The 26,606-nt window shown below is 39.3% G+C and overlaps 1 protein-coding gene across 2 annotated transcripts in view; it reads left to right on the top strand.

The window, feature by feature from the left end:
- The window catches only part of LOC144091182 (transmembrane protein 132C-like), a 149,180-nt gene that overhangs the window by 80,528 nt on the left and 42,046 nt on the right, over window positions 1-26,606 (top strand). For both annotated transcript variants that reach the window (XM_077623295.1, XM_077623294.1), the window contains exon 4: window positions 15,224-15,367. In XM_077623295.1, the coding sequence (XP_077479421.1) occupies window positions 15,224-15,367 (144 nt within the window). The remainder of the gene's footprint in view (window positions 1-15,223; window positions 15,368-26,606) is intronic.

Here is a 26,606-nt window from a genome sequence, read left to right as displayed (position 1 = left end):
TTTTTCAACCTGAATTGTTTCTTTTATTTTGACATTTTTCTTAGTAACAGACTTGTGCTAACCACTTCAGCCCAGTTATTGACGTAGACAGACAAAAGAGATTGTTTGACATCTAAACATACTTAGGTCCCCCGAGAAAACAGACAACATAGAGTATATTTCTTCCTACATGAAAAGAAAAAAAGTTAAGGTTTAGATACACAACTTTTTCAGTGTCTTAACTTCTTTAAGGAGCTCTAAATATCTTCACTGCATTAATAAAGACTGCTAATTAACTCCCATAGTTAAATTTAATATGGTAGTACTTGGCTGATGCTAAATTCTAAAACATTTTCATTTTTACACTTTTATTTTTTTGTAAACATTAATTATTAAGCTCCATGGGGTTGGAATTTGACTAATCAATGTGTGCCACGAAAGTAACCCTGCACTGACCAACTCCCGAGTGGAATAGAAATGCATCTCACGAGGAGCTGTAACAGAACCAAAGCTCACAGTGAAACTGAGCCTCACTATATCTTGATGGAACATTTCCGTGACCGGACGTTTCGTCGAAAGACGTTTGGTCCCAGGACGTTTGGTCTACGGACGTTTGGTAGAACGGACGGGCCGTCGACCGGACGTTTGGTAGAACGGACGGGCCGTCAACCGGACGTTTGGTAGAACGGACGGGCCGTCGACCTGACGTTTGGTCGCCAGGTTCGCTCGCTGTCAAATTATGAGAGAGAGAGAGTTTACTGTTGAAAGCGAGCAACCAGGTAATCTCTCCCTCTCAAAATTATAATCATGAGAGAGAGAAAGTGAGTCCGTTCTACCAAACATCCGGTCGACGCCCCGTCCGTTGTACTAAATGTCCGGTCGACGAAACGTCCGGGGACCAAACGTCTTTCGACGAAACGTCCGAGTACCGAACATTTCAACCTTGCGCACCAGGTAGCTTCTCTGCCAGCAAGGTGACATTCCTCCTTCCAAATGCTAGCTTCTAATGATGACTGTTGGACCTTCCTACCTCTGCTCTGTGGTGCGGAGCCAATAGGATGGAGGACAATCCTACATTCCTTTGCCCGATTTTGCAATCCAGGCCAGGAGGCGCTTTCAAACTAGCCCCACCTCCAGGTCTGATTCCTGTGGTGGTTACAGGTCCAGCAAAGGGAACTGTAAATCAATGTAATTTTCTCGTCATAATGTTTCATTTGTGTCCTTTGAAGTCAGCTTTTAGAGGCGGTCCAGCGCTCCTCACTACCTGGACTTGCGTGGGTTTTCTCTGGGTGCTCCAGCTTCCTCCCACATTCCAAAAACATGCAAGATAGTCTGGTTGAACACTCTAAATTGCCCTTACGTATGAGTGTGAGCGTGAATGGTTGTCCGTCTCCAGGGTCTCCCCCGTCTCGTGCCCGAAGTCAGCTGGGATAGGCTCCAGCACCCCCTGCGGCCCTTGTGAGGAAATTAATGAATAATCAGCCTTTATATTTCACAAACATGACACTTAAATTAGCATACCTATGGTACTTAATAAAAAAAATCCCAACCTTTAGGAAGTACAGCAGTCATAAAAGTAGAATTCAACTTTACTATTATCATTATGTTGGGACAAAACATTTAGTAATAATAATAACGAAGCATTTGAATAAGATTAATTCCTGCATGAACCCCTGGAGATTGACTAGGAAGCGTAAACATTTATTTTCATACCAACATCTATTTTTTTGTGCAAATGTACAAGCTAGGACTAACCTCAATTATTTTGTCTGCCGCTCCTCAAGAAGCACACCGCAGTGCATGATTTGATTGCCTCGGTCTCCTGTCTGAAACAATATTGTCTCTTTTTGTTTGTGGTTGTTGGAACAAAGACGGTGCCTTTTCCACTGGAGTGAAGTACCTTTTGTACTTTTCCTCAACCTTTTTGTGTTTTTTTTATTTTCTGACATCTTTGTCAAACAATTGAGGCGACATGCTTTTCCACAAACCCAGTGGGCATGTCACCAGAATGCACCCAGACTCTTCTGAGAAACTGCAGAAAACCTAGACCCACTTTTCGCTCTTAAATGCAGTTTGGCTCCAAAGTTAAATCCAAATAGGGACTGACTGCATGTGGCACTCAATTTCATTTATTTATTTTGTGTGTGCAAGCTGTGCTTTTACCCCATTGATTAATTTCACATCTCGGATCAAGAAATGTCGGAAATATGCTGACAATAATGTTCTTTTTGTCCACAGTAGGTTTAACAATTGCCATAGTCCATTGCATTATTGTTCATGTAGTTCAAGTATAGTACAAGTATTATTATTTTTTCCTGGAAGGCTGGCATCTTTATCACACTCGTGCTTGCTGTCCACCTGAATGCTGTTCCTTATGATATCAACCAGGAAATGTGTCAATTTACTCTGAACAAAATGAGCAGTTAAAAAAGCTTTTTTTTAAATCTAAAATGAATGAATAAAACTTCCTTTTTTGCACTTTGATTTTTTTAACGTGAGTAAAATGTTGGTTTTATTTTTAAATGTAAAACAAATAGGAAAAGGAAATATATAATGTTTTGAAGATAACATTTTTAAAATAAAAAATGAATATTTTTCTTATTTATTTACCTCGAAATGATTTTTAAAACTCTAAAATTGAGAAAAAGAGCCACCCGATGGTGTAGTGGGTATTCCGCCTGATTTCGGTGCGGGCAGTCTGGGTTTGATTCCCACTCGGTGGCAGTGTGATTGTGCAAATGAGTGGTTGTCTGTCTCTCTGTGCGCCCTACGACTGACTGGCGACCAGTCTTGGGTGTAGTCTGCCTTTTGCCCGAAGACAGGCGGTATGGAAGAAGAATGAATGAATATATTTACCTTTTTTCCTTTTTTATTAAAAGATTAAAATATAAAAAGAAATATTTAGTTTCCCCTCTTTTGATGTGCCCCACGACTGACTGGTGACCAGTCTAGGGTGTAGTCTGCATTTCGCCCGACGACAGCTGGGTTAGGCTCCAGCCGACGTACGTGCTAACCACTCAAGCCGCTGGGCCGCCATGCATCAGAATTACCTGATTTAATTGTTTCCCTGTGCTTTCTTAAAATATCTTGTACTATTATGCTTCTTTTCAACCTTGACAATCCATCCCAATTAAGCGCAATTTATTTTATTCATTGAATTTCCCCCAAATGTGTTCAGGCCAAAATTTTCTAACAATTCCTCCTCCCAGATCTAGGGATGTGTAAAATATTCACAGGGTTTCACCCTGACTCCAACCAGTTAGTAATCTACCCGCTCAGCCATCCACCCTGAATATTGATAATCCTTGTTGGGACAGCTGAATGACGTATGGTAACATTTGACCCCCCAGCCTGATTACCTGACTAGACCTCTGCAGGCTCTAAGCACCCATCAGTGAGAATGTCAGCTGCTCCATAAATCACTTGGCGATGAAGTTGGGATTGAACAAACATTTACTGGCCTAGATCACCAATTGGGTAACGCTAGGCAAAGCAGGCTTGCAAAAACATTCCTTCTCTTTTAACAAACCTGATAGTCAGAACTCATAAAAACTAGTCTGCAACAACCAGGGATGATGTTTCACTTCTTACAAAGTAAGGGTTATACTAATATGAATTATAATTTCATTCTTAACATAGACACTTTTTCATCTTTGCAAACAATTATCAATGTACAATTGTAAATGCAACATAATAGTAACGACTTAAATTCAAATTACATTTCTTTGCCCTCATCAATATTCCAGGTCTGATTATAATGTGCAAATTATTAAAACCCTTTAAGGCAACTTTGCAATTGGACTAAACAGCGTAATTTGCTTTTAATATTTACAACCGAACTACCGTATGGTCCATTTTCCTGTAAGAGCTACAGGATAATTTTTAATCTATGCTTCCCATCCAACAGCAGTTTGACAAATTTACAGTAATCTGTTGCATTTGCATCCTGTTATTAATCTGCTTGCCCACTTTGTACTTGTCCAAACATGGGATCAGAAGGGGCTCAATCGTAGATCAGTAGATTCTCTAATGTCCTAATGTTGGCTTTTGATAGAGTACTACTACTACTACTAAAAATGTTCAATCACAATATTTCACATTAACGTTACATATAACACATGATGGCAAAGGTTAATACGGTGGCATATGAGTATGAGCCACAAAAAGGCATGCTCACCTCGTGCTCTTTTTGTATTTTTGGAGGGAGGGTGGGGGACAATGTTCCCTCTAAGCTGCGCGCGTGCGCAATTGGGCACTACTCTCGTCTTCTCTGGGCACAGCAAATCATATGGAGCGCACAAAATAAAATCCCTATTTTTTTTTTTTTTAGCTGTGAGGCCGACGCGCGAACCACTCATCCGCCGGACCGCACATTCATAGATATTAATCATTACATGTTATTATTATTATTACTAAATCATTTATGTGTAGTAGATGTGCACCTTATAGCAGGTGTGATACTGGTGTGTACTCAGGGAGGTTGTCTTTCTGCCCAGACAAACAAAAAATTAGAGGGAACATTGGTGGGGGAAGTTATACCATATGACATTTTTTTAAAGAGAGATTACTTGGGAGTGTATGGTACGAAAATTTACTCCCTCGAACAGTTTTCAGTAAGTAGTGGTGTGTCCTGTTAAAAGTCAGTTTGTACCTATATGAAGGTTTGGGGTTTTTTTTATGAAAAAATTGGCTGGTTTAGAGTAAGGCTTTGTAGGTGAAGAGGTAGGGCTTTTCGCTTGTCTGTCCAGACTGCCATATCTTGTGTATACTGCCTCCAGAGAATCCATAAAACATCTTTCTTTCATTCATTCATCCATTTTCCGTAGCGCTTATGCTTATAAGGGTCACGGGGGTGCTCAAGCCAATCCCAGCCAACTATGGGCACAAGGCCGGCGACACCCTGAATTGGTGGACAGCCAATCGCTGGGCACAAGGAGATGGACAACCTTTTACGCTCACACTCATACCCAGGGGATATTTAGAGGGTTCAACCAGCCCACCCTGCATGTTTTTTGGGATGTGGGAGGAAACCGGAGTCCCTGGAATTTACCCATTTAAGCCCAGGGAGAACATGCAAACTCACCACAGGAAGGTCCAGACCTGATATTAAATCCTCACTCTCAGAACTGTGGGGTCAATGCGCTAACCACTCGTCCACCATGTGAGTAATTCCCGAGTGCTGTCTCTGGATTAACCCATCGTAAATCGTAACTGTAGAAGATGCTATTTTTGCAGGCAGGCCGGCATCTTTTAATTGCAAATTCTTTAATTCTCTCAAGTGGCCAGAAGAGGGTACAAACTTGATTCCAAGACAATAAATCAACAAAATAACATAGAACAATAACACAAATTAAAACAACAAAAAGAGAGAACATTTAGACAATACAGACTAGTCTGGGCCTCTCTCTATGTCCGCTCTTCAGTGGCATTGGAGGAAGGTCCCGCTCCAAAACACGTCCACTTTTAAGACTATATGCAAATGAACCAGTGGGTGTCCCTCAAAACATGTCCTGTAGCAAGCCTTACCAATAGAGGAGATGAGTTGAGAACAAAAGGTGCAATCTTCCTTTGCCTATCTCAACACTCTGAAACAAAGCAAACATTCCTTCCTTTTGGGGCCCTCCTACCTAATTTAATTAGTTATGTAAAACAAATGTAAATAAATAATGTTTTACCTCCACAGGCAACAAAGGATTGTAAATTCCACAGACTTCCTGACTACAATCTAAATAATAAATAAATGACCTACCTTCAGATACACATTATTTTAAAGCAATGAAAGAATGCATGTGATTATAAGAAATATGTATATTCATAACACACATTTGCATTAATATAGTGTAGGTGAATTTTCACAAATACTGGTATTACGATTTAGATTTTCTCAACAGCAAAATCTTTTTTTTCTCACCTTGGAAGGAAGATAAAATCCCTGCATAATTAAAATTAATTGGTTGGAAAATTTCTAATTGATGTAATTCTTACGGTAATGTATAGCAGATTGAAAAACAAAAAAGATTCATTAATAAATAACGAATATTAATATTGAAGTTCCACAGAGGCAAAATACTGAAACATGCAGTTCTGATTGAATTAACTTTAATTCTAGTACATTCACAGATTTGAGATCAAAGCTTCAGTTCCCATTTGTGTGGAGTTTGCATGTTCTCTGTGGATGTCCTCCAGGTACTCTGGATTCCTCCCACATCGCAAAAACATGCATGCTGGGATTATTGGGAAGCTCCCAATTCTCCGTAGCTATCACCGATTGGTTGTTTGTCTCCTTGTGGCCTATGATTGGCTGCCAACTAATTCAGGGTGTCCCCTGCCTAATGCCCACAATTGGCTTGGATAGGCTCCAGCACCCCCACAACCCCCATGAGGATAAGCGGTATGGAAAACGAACACATGGACGTAAATTTGTTCTCTTGGTCAACAGTAACAGCTGTCTAAAGATCTAGCTCCGACTCCTGGCGAAAGCTATTTTTACTACAATTGTGCAGCCATTTTACCTTCAACGGTACTCAGACGTTTGGTCGCCGGACGTTTGGTTCCCCGGACGTTTGGTCGCCCGGACGTATGGTCGCCGGACGTTTGACAACATTACAGAGAGTTTACTGTTGAAACCAGCTCTCAAAATTATATTCACCCAGGCAACCATACGTCCGGCGACCAAACGTCCAGGCGACCAAACATCCCGGCGACCAAACGTCCGGCGACCAAACGTCCGGCGACCAAACGTCCGGCGACCAAACGTCCGGTCACGACCTTCAACCATGTTTTAGTGCTTCTCATGTGTTATTAAAAAAATGTCAAAAATGTACCATTGATCTGTAAACTGGCCTATTGAGTCTTGAAGAAGGACAACGGAACACCTTGGCACATCACCAGATAAATCTGGAATCTCTAACTTTTTTAAATAGTGTACATAGACGGACACACATGCAAAACTTAACCTAGGATAGCGATGAGCACACAAACCGTATGACGCAGAACTTGACCTTTGGTGATAAATGTTAATGAGAAACTGGACTGGCAACCACTTGGTAAGCAGGCTTCTCTCTTAACGTGATCTGAGTAATGTATGGCAATCAATTCTTTCAATAACCAAAATCATTTTACAAGAGTCTTTGATGGATTATTACTTATAGCTGGTGAATACATATATAGCAGTAAATCAGAAAGGTGTACTTGAATTCTGGAATGGTGCAGGAAAATGATTTGTCGGTTAACTTTTACAAACACACTGAACTGAAAAGGAATAATAATAACACACGCACATAAAAAAGAAAACTGTTAATCTAAAATCCTCTGACCCACCTCCAAATCCCATAACATCAAATAGGATCATCGTATCCTAAATGTAGGCCACTAAACTGATCATGTTCTTTATTTTATATTTATTTTATTCTCTCTCTCTCTTTTTTTTTACATTTTCCACCCATTGGAATAGAGACAAGCCAAGTGTATTTCACTGTCACACCCTTAGGTGTCGTCATCCCAATGGACTGACCCCTTTGATTTTCATAACCCACAAATATACGGCTCACATGCTACACTTACACGCATGCACGCACTCCTTTACATACGTATTTGCATACACAAAGAGTTCCTCGTCACCTCCGTCAAAATCAAATTTTTGGGAAGATAATGCTTGATTTTGGTTAAGGTTTGACTCTATTATTTTAAAAAGGCTCTCGTTGCCAGGTTTCAGAGTTATATTGACAATTACAGGATCGTAATCCGTTCCAAGACTGAGATCGTATGTCGAGCTTTTCGTAACTCGTGCGAACGTTTCCCATTGAAATGAATTGAAAACAAATTAATTAGTTCCAACCCTCTGAAAAAACACCAAAAACAGGATATTGGATTGGAAAAATGTTTTATTTCTTCTAATTCGCCATATATTGACAAAGTAATAAATAACGAGTGGTTTAATAGTAATAAAATGTGTTTAATAGAAGTAAAATTAGACGCATTTCGCGGAGGGTAGAGACAACGACACACACGGAGGCGAAGGGGGGCGGTGTTCGGGGGGACTTTATCCACTATTTTGATCGTATCGCGGGCGAATTATTCGATCGAAATTTTCGTCGTACCACGAGCATGTCGTACCACGAGGTACCACTGTAATTGTTCATATAAAAAAACGTATTAATTGCTACTAGAGATGTCCCAAATGTGATCATATGATCGGAAATCGAGACCCAGTCATGTAATCTTCAGAGAATGAGACAAAAAATATTATTATGATCATTCAATCACTACAAGCCCCCTCGTCAAAGCGGCTTGGATGTCTTTCGCTACCAACGGCAGTGAAACATGATCACACAATGCCAGCCTCTAAATTTGATGTCTGTAATTGTCAATAGTGGTGAAAGGGTTAAAGGCTTCAAACAACAAAATAATCCTGATTTATATTACAAAAAATACATATATACCACTATCCAATATATTTATACTTGTGAAACAAATTTTGCGTGACAAAAAGAATGTCCAGAGACAATAAAAAAAAAGCAAAAAAATTTACACTATATATTTACACGAAATTTGCAGATCAAAGACAGCACAAAAATCAAGAAAGTCACAATCAAGAGAGCACAATTAATCACATTGGACTGTTTTGACCTATGAGAACCAAAATTTTAGCATAATTTATTCACAACCTTGTTTTGTTCTGCATGACTGATTTGTATTTTTTGGTACCTTCATTCAAATAGGCAGGGAAAGACATTTCAATGTACATGTCAATGGCAGTGAAAGTTTAAGAATTAAAGACTAAATAAGGTAATTAAAGCAACATGAAGGGGCAGACAAAAAAGTTAGGGAAGCAAGAGGGAGCACACTTTATCTGGTCTGCCTGCTTCAATCTTTTAGTGTTAACACTGTCTATAGTTTTACTACATTGCTTCTCACCAGCACTTTTAGCTCTGATAATGGCAAAAAAAACCTAATTGAAAAAATGTGCTCTTTATCTCATCATCTGGCTCTATCAACTACTAGAAATACTCCCCGCCTACAACAACTAATTGAGTTTGAGTGTCTCTAACACAAAACAGGCATGTACTATTTAATAGGACGCATGTCCAGGCTTGTTTGTTCATTTGTCCTTACCACCATTGTATAAATATCTGAAATTATGATTATTTTCAATATTAAATAGAGAGAGCAGCCCGGCGACTGAGTGGTTAACACGTCGGCCTCTTAGTTCTGGAGACCTGGGTTCAAAGCCAGGTCGGTCCACCTGTGTGGAGTTTGCATGTTCTCCCCGGTCCTGCGTGGGTTTTTCTCCGGGTACTCCGGTTTCCTCCCACATTCCAAAGACATGCATGGTAGGCTCGTTGGACACTCTAAATTGCCCCTAGGTATGAGTTTGAGCGTGAATTTTTGCCTTTGTTTTCGTGCCCTGCGATCGACTGGCCATTGATTTTGGGTGTCCCCCGCCTTGTGCCTGAAAGTCAGCTGGGATAGGGTCCAGCAACCCCAGCGACCCTTGTAAGGATAATGAAAATGAATGAATGAATTATTAATTCATTCATTTTCTGAACCGCTTTATCCTCGCTAGAGTCGCAGGGGTGCTGGAGCGTATCTCACTTGACTTCGGGCCAAAGGCAGGGGACACCCTGAATTGGTGGACAGCCGATCGTAGGGCACAAGGAAACGGACAACCATTCACGCCACACTCATAGCTAGGGGCAATTTAGAGTGTTCAATCAGCCTACCATGCAGTAAAGCTTTTGACTTTGACAAAATCTTGGTTTGTTGATGTTCATTCCTTCATTCATCTTCCATACCGTCCATCCTCTGAAGGGTCTCTTTTTCATGAAATGTGTTTTAATGAGCTGAATATCTATTTGTGGTGTTGTTTTTACACATTACAAAAAACATCCATATATGTGCGTATCCAAGCAATGAAGGCCATGTTCACACCAGGAAAGTCCATAGTTCACTTTCTTATGTACGGACCAAAATACATTTGGTCTTCATTGGTGCTGTTTCTTTTCACATTGCAATTGGTCAAGCGACCCAAGATTTGACAACAAACCTTACGCAAGTACAAAGAGCGTTCAATCATTAGACAAATCTGTCTGGGCGGGGCAATGCGCTAAAATGCAGTAGTAAACAATCACCGAGCTCTGGTTTGTGGCGTCCGTGCTCATATTTATATGGTTTGTCCATCTACAAGCGTTTGAGGGACATTTTGCCAATATTGATGCAATATGGATTTAACTTTGTGTAAATGTCTAGAAGACATAACGTCTCTTCATTGTTCCATGTTGAACCCTGACTTTACTTAGAGGACGGACATTGTGCTAACCAAACAACATTTTCCATAATGTCTGTGGCTATGGAAGCCTGTTCAAATAGGTGTGTGATCTCAGCTTTGGTCTGAACCACTTCCACGCATAAAGCAAAGCGAGTTCACGATTCTCTCAGAAGTGACCTGAGACCAATTCTAAAGCAAGTTCTCAGACCGGCTGTTTAGTTCGCACCATAGTTCGCACCATAGTTCGCTGGTTTGTATTCACACCAGCCGAATAGGTGTATACCACCAACTTTTTCGGTTGGCCTGGATCAAACGGCATGTGTGAATACGCCTCTGGATGCTTGATATCAGAGGCTGAGGCTGTTAACATCTAACGCTGTTTTGTGCAGCAAAGCTTTTGAACACAATCCTGGTTTCAATTAATCTGGTTTGTTGATAAGAAAAAGAAATGTCTCCTTTTCACCAAAGTATGTGTTTAAATTAGCCTGTGTGTGAAAAGCTAAACTCTTTCCTTCAATGCTCCTCTCTGACATTGGTAGGTTACGCGAATTTGTCTTATAGTATTGTTGTTACACAAAAAAACATCCAAATCTGTGTATCAAAGCAATTAAATGACCATTTTCCTTTAGAGATGCCTGTGAAAGAACAGTTTGTGGATGAATTGGCTGTGACTAATCATAAAGCAGTTATCCCCTTCATCCATCTCTACCTTTGTTTGAGTCTGCCTGTGACGCAGTAACAAAAAGTGGTTTTCTTTGTGACAGAACAGATACCGAAGCAATTGTTCTTACTTCCATTTATCTCTCGGAAAGGGCAGCTCAATGCAGTGGCCCCATTCTGTGCCAGTGTGTTAACTTTTTATCAGATATAGACATGGACTGCGGTGTGTCTGTGGATGTTTGGGGGTCGTGAAGATATCTGTTTTTCCCTGTTCTCCAGTGTGGGTTTGGTGTAATGATCACCCTTCTTATGGTTTTCTGTACAGAGAAGCATTAACCTTACATTTCTCCTTCTTGTGGGATCTTGCTGTGTCCCAAAAATTACATTCAGTTATGGATTTTAATTATTATTTTGACCAAATTGCGATTATCAATTTACATGTAGGCCTATTAAATGTCACTGACATTGGAAATCTCCCAGTGAACTTCATGCAACATGCATTTTGTGCATCTCCAGTCATCCTCTAAGACAGGGGTGTCAAACCGGTCCTGAAAGGGCCGCAGTGGGTGCAGGTTTTCATTCCAACTCAACAAGCGGATACCTTTTGCAAGTGTAATTAGTTAATTTAATTCAGGTGCTACTTATTTTACACCTGATTGGTTAAAATGTCGGCACTGGATCGGTTGGAACAAAGACCAGGACCCACTGAGGCCCTCGGCGGAATCGGTTTGACACATGTGCTCTAAGACGTTGTTCGTCCCTTTAGTTGTCCAAGCAATTCTTTGATTCATCTCGCATCATTCATGAGATGAATTTAATAACAAATGTCTCGGACCTCTCCTAATGCCAAACTATTTTAAATTTATCATTAGAAGAACTTTGCCTTCCAATAAATCTGTTAGTAGCCTTTTGTATTTTCAGCATTAAAGATAAAAATGCACAAGAACAATCAGGGCAAATAATTGTAAAGCTTTTTTCAGTCTGAAAAACTTATCAAAAACATGTGCAACACACGCACACAGATAGCTCCTTTATCCTTTGGAATGTTATTTGCATTCTGGATATTTGGTCTGTCTTTGACTTCATACATTATTGTTTGTATTCAATTTTCTTTCTCATTGTGGACAGTACATTAATATTAATGTGCAATGTTATTTCATTCAGCGTGTGTAAAAGCGTGCCTGGGAGGAAGGTGACTTGTCAATTTACTATATGGGCAGCTGCCATCCTAGTTTGTCATTATCGAGAGAACTCTCGCTTTAGACAAGCTGTTCTTGTGTGTAAATACTGATCACACTGATGCAGGTCGTCATAGAATTAATCATTTAACTCCATGTGCTGATGCATGTGAAAAGAGGACCTCCCATCAAAAGTGATTTACCGAGTACGCGATGAAAAAACTTTAATCTAATCTAATTTAATCTAATATAATCAAATTACCTCCACCCTCACTTCCCATTAATCATATCAATGATACCAATCCCTTTATGACTTGCAAATATGAGAAAATGAATCATTATTGTCTTCCAATGGTTTCTAGCAACTATTCTTTATTCAAATAAACTGACTTGTCAATTTCAAATTTGGGGAATATTTTGGGCCGCTGCATTACCACATTTTGCAGCTGTTATCTGTATTAGGGTATATGCCTCGGAAAAGGCGAGACTTCCACATCTAGGATTGAACTAGTTATTTTTAGAACTCTGTTACACTATCTTAAGAGACCCACAACACGTCCTTTGACACTACCATTCATTCATACATCTTCTGTACCACTTATCCTCACAACGGTCGCAAAACCGCCAACCACTCCTGATCACAACCAAATCCCCACTGAATGGGAATCAAACCCATACTGCCCGCACCGCAGCCAAGCGGAAGAACCACTGCATCGTCAGGTTCTCTCAGCACTATCAAAATAATAAAAAAAGAGGGTAAATTAGAATATCTGAGATTAACAACCAATCATTCATAGGTAGGGTCAATTTAGTGTTCAACCAGCTAGTATAGAATACATGTTTTTTGGATGTAGGAAAAACCGGAGTACACAAACACAAACCACTCAGGCACTGGGACACCATGCAAACACATTACATGAAGTTCGTAATCCACAAAGGATCGACCTCTTGATATCAGAACTGTGAGGCAGTCTTGCTAACCATTGGATCACCTTCGCCTGAAAAAAATAATATTTAATCCAAAACCACTCAACAGTGCAGTGGTTCTTTCGTCTGACTTTGTTGCGGGCAGTCTGAGTTCCCACTGGGTGGCGATGTGACTATGAACAGGAGTGGTTGCCCATTCCATTGTGCCCTGCGATTGACTGGCAACCAATTCGGCCTGCTCTCCATGGTTGGCTGGTATGGGCTTCAGCACCCCCTGTGACCCTTGTCCATATAAATGCTACAGAAAATGACAAAAAAGTTTAATTCAAGTTCCTGAGGATATTACTCAAATGAAAGTTCTGTCTGAAATAATGTAATTCTATAATGCAACATAGTGTGATCTGACACTAATCTTACAGAGGAAAAAAGAACATTCCTATGCATATAAATAGTCATAAAATCAGCTGCTAGCCACTTAAGTAATGGATGGTAAACACAGAAGTAAAAGCCAGCTCTCTAATGCAGAACAACAGGCTAAGTAGACATCTGTTAACATAAGTTTTTAAAATAACTACAACCTAACCTTAAAAAAATATAAAACAGGATGCTGCCGGTCAGAGAGAGAGAGAGAGAAAAAAACAAGTCGCCCTTGAGTATCAGCTGCTATCATCAGTATCCTTAATGCAGGTCTTTCTGGTTTTGTTCTTTTTGGTTGCGGAGGCAAAGTAGAACTGCATGCATACAAAAAGTAAGTTTTAAACGTGTCCAACACACCAAAAACTTTGGACCACTTGACTCATGTAAAAAGTCAGCTAACAGCTCTGACTCCAGGGTTAGTTGAAACAGCACTTGGGCTCTTTAGATGATCAGCACCCCCTTGTAGTTCTTTGCCAAAGTATGTGAATCGATGATTACTTTGCTGTGGGTAAGGTGGATAAGGCTTTGAAAAAAGGAGGCCAGACGGCAATCAGTGGCCCTCGCTGTTCTCTACGCCAACAAGGTTGATCTCATCTGTCAGGAGCGGTGAGCAACACGAGTTATTATCGCCTATGTCACCTGGATACCATCAAAGACACCAGATTGACCGCAGAGGATTCAAAGAGTGCGTTATATCATTAGCACAAATTAATGTTGAGCCTCTCTTCTCACGTGTGTGTCTTTCGCAGCTGCCGAACAAGGGCAAACTGAAATTATTTCAAAAAAAGGAACTTGGCATGGAAAAATGACCGACATTTTTGTTTGACGAAAAGAAATTTCTTAAAAGAAATGCTTTTCTTGTTTCAGTTATTTTTCATCTGCCTCGTGAATCTTTCCCATCTTCAAATCCACCTAAGGAAGTTTTTAGCACCCTCTTGTAGCATTTAAGCATGCCAACTCTGAAAATAGCATTTCTCTTGGATTATTGTTTTTTTTTTTTTGACTTAAAAAAAAATAAATTATAAATGTTTACCCTCATAAAAAATACTGTGTAAAAGCTTGAGGACTTTTAAACATCAACCTATGGAAAAAGTATAATAAATACTTGACTGATTCACTGTGGCAATATCAAAGGCTGAAACCACCATCTTTGTTCAGAGTTTTGTTTATTTTCTCTGGGTTTTTAACTTTACAAAACAAAGCTGAAACATGGGAGAGTTGGGTGACAGTTCTATTAATTGAAATTGTATGTGTGCATTCAGGTAATCAGGTACTGACTACACTGCCTGATGACAAATAATACTACACTATTAGAGAAAATTATGCCTATAAATGCAAAATAACTCTTTTGTCCTATACCTCATTTCATGTTCTTTTTTATGGATGATGGCGCTATTATGGCATCATTCATTGTATTCTTGCACAGTAGTACTACATATATATATATATATATATATATATATATATATATATATATATATATATATATATATATATATATATATATATATATATATATATATACACAATCTTTTTACTCTTAGCTTGTACTTTGCCATTATCCCATGAGTCATTATTAGCATGCTGCCTGCAATAGTACATCAGATATTTCCAAATTTGCAGGGAAACTTCAATTTTCAATCCCATTAGACACACAAAGCGAGTGATGAGAAAGACAAGCTAGATGGCTACTATTAAAGAGACATATGCAAATGTTTCAGAGTGCCTTCTGGACTCATGTTTTACATGAATTGGTCAATTTGTTTTTAACCTAGTGAACTTGTTTGTTTTCTAGGGTGAAGCTGAACGATGGAGTGGCGTTTCTGGGGGCCAGAGCCAGTAATCCAGTATTATGGACGGTCAGTCAGGATGTCAGAAGTGAAGGTCACCGAGTTGTCACCTTGCACTGCCGAAGGAAGGAGAACAGCTTCAGTCAAAGGTACGCCTTACTGACCTCTTTTGCCTTATCAATCGATATAAGCTAGAGATATTCAAAAGCCAATACTGCTTCAACTTGTGAACATGGCTCTGCATAGAGTCATTGGCCTTCTGTAATGTTTAAAATATAATGTATTAAAGACAGTATCACTGAGTTTGCAGAAACAGTGCTCACAGTTTTTGGTGTGCATTCAGGTTTGTGTAAATAAAGCATAGTTTACAGTTTATATAACTTTTGCCACAACTGTCAAACCAGACTTTTAATTCTGATAACAGATGCATGTCTTAACTCTCTACAACATGTATTTATAGTAATAGTAGGATAAAATGTCACAAAATGTCCAAAAATTACTTGTGAACGGGGAGTCAATTGAACATTTTGAATGTCACGCAAAAGTTTTTAAAATTTGGATGTTTTTCTCTAGCAAAACCCATCAAGTGTTGAGATCATGTATGTCAATCAATGACACAACACCAAGTTGGGTTTTTGATAGGCTAACGACATTAAGAGATGGGTTCCTCTCCTAAACGTGACTACTTTACCTGAATATTCGTTGAAACAGTGGTCCCCAACATTTTTGTTACTGCGGACTGGTAAAGCTCTTCCTATTTTCTTGTGGATCGGAGGGGGTGGTCTGGGGCAACATTCCCCCTAATCTGCCCAACTGCACAATTGCGCACTGGTCGCACACAGCGTCTCAAGAAAGCCTATCCAGTGCAGCGGAGCACTGCAAATTAATTAGGTATATATAACTTTTTCTGTATCATTTTGCTTTCATTGAGTGACAGATGTCCAGCCACACATTGGATACGATGTAATTACGCCACGCAGCCAGTCATGACATTTACAGTACATGTGCATGAGGCTAAAGCTAACTGCTAAAGTGAATGTGATATGTCGACTCCCCAAATCAGAGTAAAAAATAACTGCATCTTGTTGGAATGGCTGTTGTGTGCAAATAGAGGAACAAGCGGTAAAACTCGGGGACATCTTTTGTTTTTCTAGTGAGAAAGATCCGTTCTGCAAAACGAAGGTAAAGTTGTGAGCAAGTTTTACGATGGACAAATATGGACTACCACATTTTCTCGCATATTAGCCGCATTCATGTATAAGCAGTACCCTTAAAATTGCCTTAATTTTTATTTTATTTTACCAATTCTCTCATATAAGGAACCCCCTGAATCACAATTTTCACTTCCATATTCATGATTTTAAGGGAGTACAAATGTGTTACTTTGAAGGGAAAATCTTAAGAAAAATCATCGCACGTGGTATTTCTGAGATACTGTATAAATCGAAAGGATTGTCTGCTGAGTTCCACATTCCTAAAGGTTGTTGCCTGCATGCACACAAATTCAAAAAGGAAGTCACGTGAGCAGTACAACCAGGAAGTGTGTCCATAGCGGTCTTGCTTGTCATCCTTGGTAAGATGGCAGCGCCCTGAGCGAGCAATGTAATTGAGCTTTTTCACATTTTATGGAAGATACAGTTTGTTTTTCTTGAATTTCCTTCATAGATGTCAAAATACATTTTGTTAAGAGCTTTATCTGTTTTACTTTTTTTTTTCTAGCGGACGAGTGGTTAGCGCGTCGGCCTCACAGTGGGCATCCTGGGTTCAAATCCAGTTCGGTCCACCTGTGTGGAGTTTGCATGTTGTCCCTGGGCCTGTGTGAGTTTTTTTCCAGGTCCTCCGGTTTCCTCCCACATTCCAAAGACATGCATGGTAGGCTGATTGGACACTATAAATTGACTCCTAGGTATGAGTGTGAGCGTGAATGTTTGTTTGTCTCCTTGTGCCCTGTGATTGGCTGGCCACCAATTTAGCATTTATTTTATATTGCCGCCGCACAAGATATACGCGACTTTTCTCATTTCATATAGGAGGGTGCGGCAGGATTGAAATGAATGCAGACACCATGGTATGAGAGCCTGTTTTCAAGTATTCCAAAGCTTTGGAAAACTCAAGAAAATGTACATACGTAACGGCCCGGACGACATACACGTTGAATGGAGCCCTGACTTCCGCCATGCTTTTTATCCCCTGTCTTCCGCTTGCAAGTTTCAGCATGAATTCTACAATTTTATGAACTTTTTTTATAAATAAGATTAAAAAAAACGCGATAAACTGCGGCCGCGAATCTTGAAGCTAAAAAGTGGTGAAGAATCAAAGTACATCTATGTCAGTGCAGCACATATGCAATCAAAAAGAAGTCTGCACATTTATTATATTGTTTTCCTCCATTTTCCAAAGTCTCTGCATTCATCTTTTGTGAATATTTTGATCAAGAAGGACCCGTGGGAGTTCAAATAAATGGAATGAATAATATTTCTATCTCAAACACATTCCAAGACTGTATAGTTGCATTCAAGATCAGTGGAGCTTTTGACAAGACTATTAAAGATAAAATTGATGTATTTTTATATAGTTACATATAAGTTTAGAACTCAGTTTTACACAATTGGAACCTTGAAAATAAAGTATTGCTCATATTTGAAATACTTTCAAATAATGAACATTACAGCATTTATGAAATCCTACTACAGTCAAATCTCATTACTATGCCACCCGTTGGCACCGAGCAAAAGTGGCATAGTAGCGAGAGTGGCATTGTAACGAAGGTTTTTTAAAAATGGTTTTATTGTAAAAGAAAAACAGCTTTATTTTCTCATGTTATCCATCAGCTCAGTCCAAATTGATTTCACTCACCCACAATGGGATCACAAAAAGGAAAAAAAGGAACGGAATGTACTGTATGACAGAAAGTGAGCAATATTTAATCTATGAAGCTAGTTTTTCACTTGACCTACGCTTAACACCAGATCACAGCTGCATGTTCTGCTAGGTCAGTCCACACAATTAAGAATGTAGTGCTGACTTTGGAGTCCTATGCAGATTAGTTATGATGTTTTTAACACAAAATCTTTTACTGGGTTGATTAGAATAACAATGACAATAATTGCATCCTTCTTGCTGACAATGCCCTTCACGGTGGTTCTCTTAAATTCGACGCCCCATTTCTTGCTTTTCTCCCTGGCTTGCTTGGACTGATTCGACTCTTTCTTCGCAGCATCGATTATCTCCTTCTCCTCCAGCGTAAAGTCGGTTCTCTTGCGTTTCTGAGCTGACATTGGGGGCTAGATTTGAGAAATAAATGAATTCGAAAATACAACACACACAATAGTGGCATGGTAGCGAGATTATGGGGTAGGATAGTACATTTATTTTGTATTGAATTTTGTCGGGACCGAGCAAAAGTGGCATAATAGCAAGAGTGGCATAGTAACGAGGTGGCATAGTAACGAGATTTCACTGTATAAATATGTTGTCCAAAGTTATTCATATTTACACTTGGTTTTGGTCAGAGCAGCTGCATCATTAGCGTTTCGTTTAGGTAACGCCTCCGACGGCTCCTCGGGGCTTATTAAGATTTGCAGAAATTGGTTGCGCGTTTATGAGAGTGAGTGCTATGCTAGAAGAATGTTGAGGTCTCACATGTTTTTCATCTTCCCAAATTTGGTTCTGAAAATTCAAAAGTGAAGATCTTCATAACGTTTTTGGAGGGCTCACAGATTTGCCAAAGTAGATGTCTGTAGGAGATCAGAGGCAACTAAATCTGGACTAAATCCCATCTGCCCAAGCACGTAGTTGAGTTCTGTTGTCCGACTGGAACAAACAAGTGAACAAATAGTATGCTCTTGCATGTTTATGGCCCAAAACGCTGTAGCGTCACAATGCAGGCTGCCACAAACAAACACCCCGCTGTGTGGCAAGACAGGTTTCCTGTTGTGAGAAAGTCATAGAACAGATTAACTGGAACGATTGGCAAGCACTCAACAACAACGAGACAGGGACAAGCATGTAAACAAGACAGACCATCTTTTTCTAACTACCTTCCCTAATGCATTTTCTTTTGCGTAGGGACGTTGAATTAGGTTTCATTTTTATTATTGTTAGTGAAAATCGTTTTTATTGTTAGTGAAAAGCTCTGAATTTTAAAAAATGTCTGGCGGCTAAATCTGCTCCGCAATATCGTTTTGTGGTTGTAAGTCAATCATGTGTGTTGATTTCATGTTTTATGATCAAATTCAGATGAAAATTATAGATGTACACTAATCCCTCATTTTTCGCAGATAATGTAGACCAGACATGGCTGTGATAATAAAAAAAACGCAAAGTAGGATCACCCCTATTATTGCTACATACAATACTACATGTCTTCGCGCCTATGTACAAGTAAATACACAAGTACAATTATCAAGAAGTGTACAGTAATACCTTGAGATATGAGCTTAATGCGTTACGGGACCGAGCTCGTATGTCGATTTACTCGTATCTCAAATCAACTTTTCCCCTAGAAATGAACTAAATTACCATCTTCCACTCCCACTTTTGTGGCACTGAATACCTTAAAATACGTATTCCATGACCATAAAGACAGCTTTACACCATTGAGTATCGTCACTAATTTTTGGGGGTCTATCTAGCAAAACACCTTGTAGAGTAAAACCATATGAATATGGAGAATCACATTTTGGGCAATAAATCATTTATAAATACTTAAGCTCTGTCTCTTGTTTTAGGAGTGTTATTCATTCATCTCTTGTATGAGTCTCATGTATCTTAGGGTAAAACACATTTAAATATTTCTGCTTTTGCTTTGCAAAACTTAAAATCCACTAATTTGCCATGAAATCCTTTTGGAAACAGTTATGTTAATATACTTTATGCATTGATGCCCCCCTCACCCATCCCCCACCTATTTTTCATCATGTTGCAAAGATTTTTTTTATATGTATAAAGGTATATAATGAAACAGGTGTCCATTTATTTACTTTCAACACTTGTCAGGGTTGCGGGATGCTGGATCCTATCCCAGCTGACTTCAGGCGAAAGGCGCAGTACACAGTCGTATGGCACACATCCATACAGAAAACCATTTACACACACAATCATACTGCCACCAAGTGGGAATTTATCCCTCGCTGCCTCCACCCAAGTCAGGCCACCACTACACCATCGGGTGGCCATGAAACATTTGTATCATTCAGTATTAGAAACTGATTTTTTATTTAATATGAGAAGAATGTATTTCAACCCAGAAAAATCTGAGCCCGAATCATTCATGGCCATTGGATGAATAGTCGCAAAGTGGCCGCAGTGGTTGTGGGTTATGGTTACCTGTACAGGGACGAACATTTCAATAAATTATTGCATTTGACCAAACCTTAGCTACTAGCTTTTAACATTTATGCACAACACATCAAAGAATATGCTCTCATTCTGAATGTCTCAGTGAATAAACAGTCACCCTGTTTAATCATTTTTTTCTCATGAGGTGGTAACAATAGCATACGGCCATAGTGTGCGTGTTTATTCATCATTCATTCATCTTGTATGTGTGTATGTATATGTATAGGTGTATGTACACGTATGTGTGTGTATGTGTATGTGTTTATATATGTGTATGTATATATATATAAATATATATATATATATATATATATATGTATATGTATATGTATGTATATATATATATATATATATATATAAATATATATATATATATATGTATATGTATATATATATATATATATATATATATATATATATATTTCACAACACACTTATTTATATATTTATTCATGTATTTATTTATTAACTTACTTATTACCTATCTACTTATGTCTAAAATGCCTTTCCTATTCCTGCATCCTCACCCTCTTGCTACTGTGACAACGAAATTTCCCGAATACGGGATGAATAAAGTTATCCAATAATCCAATCCAATAATCTTCGATACCGCGCATCCTCGTAAGGGTTGCGGGGGATTGTCGGAGCCTATCCCAGTTTATATCGGTGAAAGCCAGAGTAGTTAACCCGAGAAGGGTCGCCAGTCAGCCGTAGGGCACACAAAAAGACAGACAACCATCCGCGCACACAATCATACCGCCACCAGCAGGAATCGAGCCCCCGGCTCCCCACACCGAAGTTAGGCAAGTGAACCTCTACACCACGAGGCTGCGAGTTGTGTATGTTTATGTTGTGGAATTATTATCATCACTCATCCATCCTGCTTCAATCTACTTTCCTCTTCCTCCACATCAAATACAAACCCATTACTTTTTGGCCTCTGGTGTAAAAATCCCGCCTTTGGATACATTTTTGTATTCACATACAAATGCATCACTTCTTGCAGTGCTGTCACTAGATAATGGAATTACATCCTACAAATTTTCGATTCATGTATAATTTAGTGGCCGGCCCAGCGGCTGAGTGGTTAGTGCGCCAGCCTCATAGTTCTGGGGTCCTAGGTTAGATCCCAGGTCAGTCCTCCTGTGTGGAGTTTGAATGTTCTCGCTGGGTTTTCGCCGGGTCTTTTCCACATTCCAAAAACATGCATGGTGGAACATGCTAAATTGCCCCTAGGTATGAGTGTGAGCGGGAACGGTTGTCCATCTCCTCGTGCACTACGACTAGGTGGCCACCAATTCATGCCCGAAGTCAGCTAGGAAAGGCTCCATAATCCCCATGACCCTTGTGAGGATAAGCAGTGCAGAAAATGAATGAATGAATGTATAATCTGAAAATCTGTCTTTGCAAGATATGTGTAAATCAAATCAAGAATGTGTAAAGTAATGAAATGCAAGCCGAAGCAAATATGCATTGTTTGTTTAGGTGTCTTTAAGGCTGCTTTATTTCATGCCGGTGACTAATTAGGAACTGCAGTCATTGACAGAACAATGATGAGTGAAAATTGAACAAGAAAGGAGTTCGATATGCAGTCATCCTCAGTTTTCCAGTGAGGGCAGAGAGACTTGCTCTTTTCCTTCTGATTGCGCCAAGGGTAACTCAAACTGCAAATGAATGCGTCGCAATCAATGACTTCACCGAGCAGGACTGGCCGGGCTGATTTTACAGCTCAAGTTGAATCAAAGGTCCATTTGCTGCAGCCGTATGCAGATCACGGGAACTACTCGCACCTCTTCATGCACTCATCATTAATTGCCTTACTGGTCTTCCTATGGACCTTTAAAATCTTCTTTTTTGTAGTTTGTCATTAGGGTACATGTGTATACCCACACACGCCCTTTCAGTGTTGAAGGAGTAAAACCAATATCTAGTTCTTACAGTAAACTAAAAAAGTTCAGATTTGGCATCAAAATTAATCATTTTTTGATACACTATTTCAAAATATGTTACATCCATCAATGTTTTGTTGCTCTGGTGTATCATATTACACTTTACATTTAAATGATAGACAACAAAAGGACCACAAACTTCACATCACAACGCAGTAGCCCATTCCGCCCAATGAAAATTGCCATTGTACCTGTTATTCATTTTAAAGTTCCCAAATTGTGGATTTTTACATAACAATTAAATGATAGAATCTTGTCAAAGACTTTAAAAAATATATATGATAGACACCCTTAATGATCTATCCAAGTGTGAAAAAAATCATTTATGTAAGGTAGACAAAGGTCGGCAATAAATAATTGGTATTGGAATAATTGCAATATATTTAAAAAAATATATTTTCACTTCAGCTTTTGCGATATATACAGTAATCCCGCAACCAGACATGGTTGCGATAATCATAAAAACGCGAAGTGGGATCACCCCTATTATTACTACCATACTACATGTTTTCGCGCCTATACAAAAAACAGGACAACTATAAAATTATCAATAACTGTATTTATTAAATATTACAGTCATAAGCATTGAAAAGACTAATGTATATATATATATATATAGATAGATAGATATATAAATATAAATATAAATATAAATGTAAATACATTAAATACTGCACTCAGTGAAAATAGTTCCTCTCTGCTTGATATAAATTTAAAAAAACACGGAAATGGTTGTTTTATTCCAAGTCCTTGAAGTGGAGCCCTCTTTCTGCGAGGTACAGCTTCGCATTCGGGATGAAACAGTTTGTGAAGGCTTTTGTGATCCACATTTTCCGGTTGCTCATCCAGTAAAGAGGCAGCAAGGCTTTTTAGTTGTATTTAGTTAATTTTCTCTTCTTGTGGCCATGTCCGATCTACATTATCTGTGATATTCGAGGGATTACTCTACTTGCCTGAGCGTGGGATCGTGTCAGGTAACAAAACGACCTAAAAACACCATTGTCTGTTATAAACGAATGAGTCCAAACATAGGCTTTGTTCTTGTTTTTTAAAGCATGAGGACGGTCGAACTTGTTGATTAAGGCTGGCTTTACCATGAAGCCAGCCAGCAGCATCCCCACACATGTGATCCGTGTGAACCCTGGCACTTTCGGTTCATTTTCTAAAAACAATGTCCAGGAAGGCATTCTCTTCCTAAAAATTTGTCGCTGCCTGTTCCGGCCGGGCCGGGCCTCGGGGCAGATCTCGCTCGCCACCGGCACACGCCGCCCCATCGCCGTAGCTCCACTTTTAAGCTGTGCCGTCGCTCTGCAATGGGGAAGCTGTCTTCGGCTCGATGTGTCTTCGCTCAGGAACGTGACGGCTTGGTGTGCCTGAGGCATCCTCAGCTCGCAAACCGGTCCTCAAGGGCCGCTGTGAGTGCAGGTTTTTGTTCCAACCGATCCAACAAGGACAGTTTAACCAATGAGGTTTGTGTTGAAACAAGAAACACCTGACTGCAATCCACTGATTGCACCACTAAAATACCAGATTGGTGGAAAAGTTTTCTCTTATAGTTTGGAACGAAAAACCCGCACCCACTGCGGCCCATCGTTGAATAGTTTGCCCACCCCTAGCCTAGAACCTGTTATTGAGTGCTTTGATTAAAAATGGATTAATGACATGATTTTTGATTGCTCTTTTTCCATCAAAGAGCGATTTTATTCTTGAAATTGTACATTTTGAGCATGTTTTTAGAGACAATGGATTAGGGAAGACTAAGAAATTGACCTTTCTGGAGGACTAATTTAAAGATTTGACCTGAAAGCAGTTTTATGTATTTGATCATGTTTTTGGAAAGAAAAGGAAAAACAATCCTGACTGGCAGCTTCTCCCCTGCGTTTGTTGGTATGACAGCTATTATTAATTGCTCTTAGCTTCCTGCTGTTATTCAATTTGATAAGATTTCAGCATTCACTCCATGCTTAAAGTTATGTGAGAGAATCAACATGTTGATAAAATTAAATATGAATGTTTAATTCAATATTAATGTGGGTGTATTAATGTGCGTCTGACTATGCTTTGTCAAGCAATCATAAATACTAAATTGCAAGCTTGAGATTTGTCCCTGATCAAAGATGTGAACTTTAATGGAAATCCAAGATGACACCCTGCCACTAATGAAATAAAATTAATCTAGTCTGAGTGTAATGAATGAGCACACTATCAGAGATACTGTGATATACAGGGTTCTCTAATGTGTGCCTCTCCCACAACAACTCGGGACATGAATGTGATATTGTTTTCAGTGAACTCTTACATGTGCACGTGTGACGTAAAACATTTGTTTCAACTATCTGGGACTACGTTTTGAGAAGCCCTGCTTTCGTAATCATGGTGATGCTGAAACATGACGTCACAAAGTCTTCATTTCTGACTTTATCTTTTACATGTACCAATAGCTCTCTCTTGTTTTAATTGGTCACATGTGCAAAACAGCCATGGTCAGTATTGTCCTAAGGAGCTTACTCCAATAGGATTGAGTAAGCAGGGCCGGCTTTTGCAATTGGGAATGTGGGTGACCGCCCAGGGTGCAATCTATTGGGAGCGCAGGAGAACCTTGAAAAGATTTAATTATATTACCAGTTGTCTAGATTATTTTCCCCCATTTCCACGTCAAGTTAAGTGTAGTTCAACCCAGAATGCAATTTAATGCCAGGTGTAAAAAGGGTGAAATCTGAACACTGAATTTTGTTCATTCATTTTCTGTGCTGCTAAGAGCCACTTTGGGTGCTGGAGCCTATTCCTGGAATACATATCCAGTACGATTTATTCAGTGAAACACTAGTGAAACAAACTCGTTAGAACAACGAAAGAATACAATTCCAGAAACCAAGAGATCGGAATTCATCACATTGGAAGATTATTTTTGAGTGTTCAACCAGCCTACCATACATATTTTTATGATGTGGGAGGTTACCCAGAGAAAACGCTTACGGGCCCGGGAAGAATATGCAAACTCCACACAGGAAGGTTGGAACGTACCTGGGACTGAACTGCATTGGTGTTCTTGTTGGCACATTTGTACTATGATCTTTCATAACTTGGCAGCTCCAACGTTCGCAGCTTCTGTACATCGCATTTTTATATTAAGTATAAAAAAGGTCATAAAAATGTCAAAACTCACGCTGAGACTCGCAAGCAGAAGACAGGATAAAAAAAAATGGTCTGGGCGGCGCTTCAGCCAGCCATATTTCACCGTAGAAGAATGATATAAAATTGCCTTCTTCTGTTTTTATGTGAGTGAATTTCACAGAAAGACTACGCTGAGGCTACTCCAGCTTTATTTGGATTTTGAGGCGCTGTTGAAAATGCCTCCTAAGCGTCCTGGCACCCAATGAGCCCAAGAAAAAACGAGACATAATGACAGTAACCAAGAAAAAACTGCGTTGCTATGCTAGAGAGCGTAGCACGCTATTGGGGCATAAATGAATCGATTGTGCGTTTTACCAAGAAATTAGCAAACTTTCGGAAGACGGCCACAATATCCTCTTCCGAGGATACTAGGCTAGTGATAACCATTAGGAATACAAAAAAATAAACCATCATTATGAGCGATTCACGATGTAGATGCGGCCGTGAATCTGGCATGACGAGACATCTGCAGGAGATCTTCAATATGGATCACAGTGTGCAACGTCTCCAGGAGATTGATGGCAACATGGTTGAAGCCATTGAATTTTGCCAATTGCCAATGCCTCTCGAATCTGACGAAGAGGACTTGGACTAAAGCTCCCAATAACTTGTTAATTTTTTATTTAAATTAAGCGGAGAGGAACTATTTTCACTGTGAGTACAATACATTGCTGAAAAGGGGGCTCCCCTTCAAGGACTTGGACACATTAAGCTGTTTTTTTATTTATTTATATCAAGCGGAATTAATTTTATTTATTTATAGATTATATTTAGAGGTCAATACATTACAGTCTTTTCATATGACTACAACTGTAATATTTAATAATTACACTACTTTATAATTGTACTTGTGCACTTGTTTTGTTGTATAGGCCCGAAAATAAGGAGTATGTCACTAACAATAGGGGATCCTACTTCCCGGTTT

The sequence above is a fragment of the Stigmatopora argus genome, chromosome 16, assembly GCF_051989625.1.
Source record: "Stigmatopora argus isolate UIUO_Sarg chromosome 16, RoL_Sarg_1.0, whole genome shotgun sequence".
Taxonomy (NCBI): domain Eukaryota; kingdom Metazoa; phylum Chordata; class Actinopteri; order Syngnathiformes; family Syngnathidae; genus Stigmatopora; species Stigmatopora argus.
The sequence above is the reverse complement of the archived record's forward strand: the minus strand, read 5'-3'. Positions and strand labels throughout refer to the sequence as shown.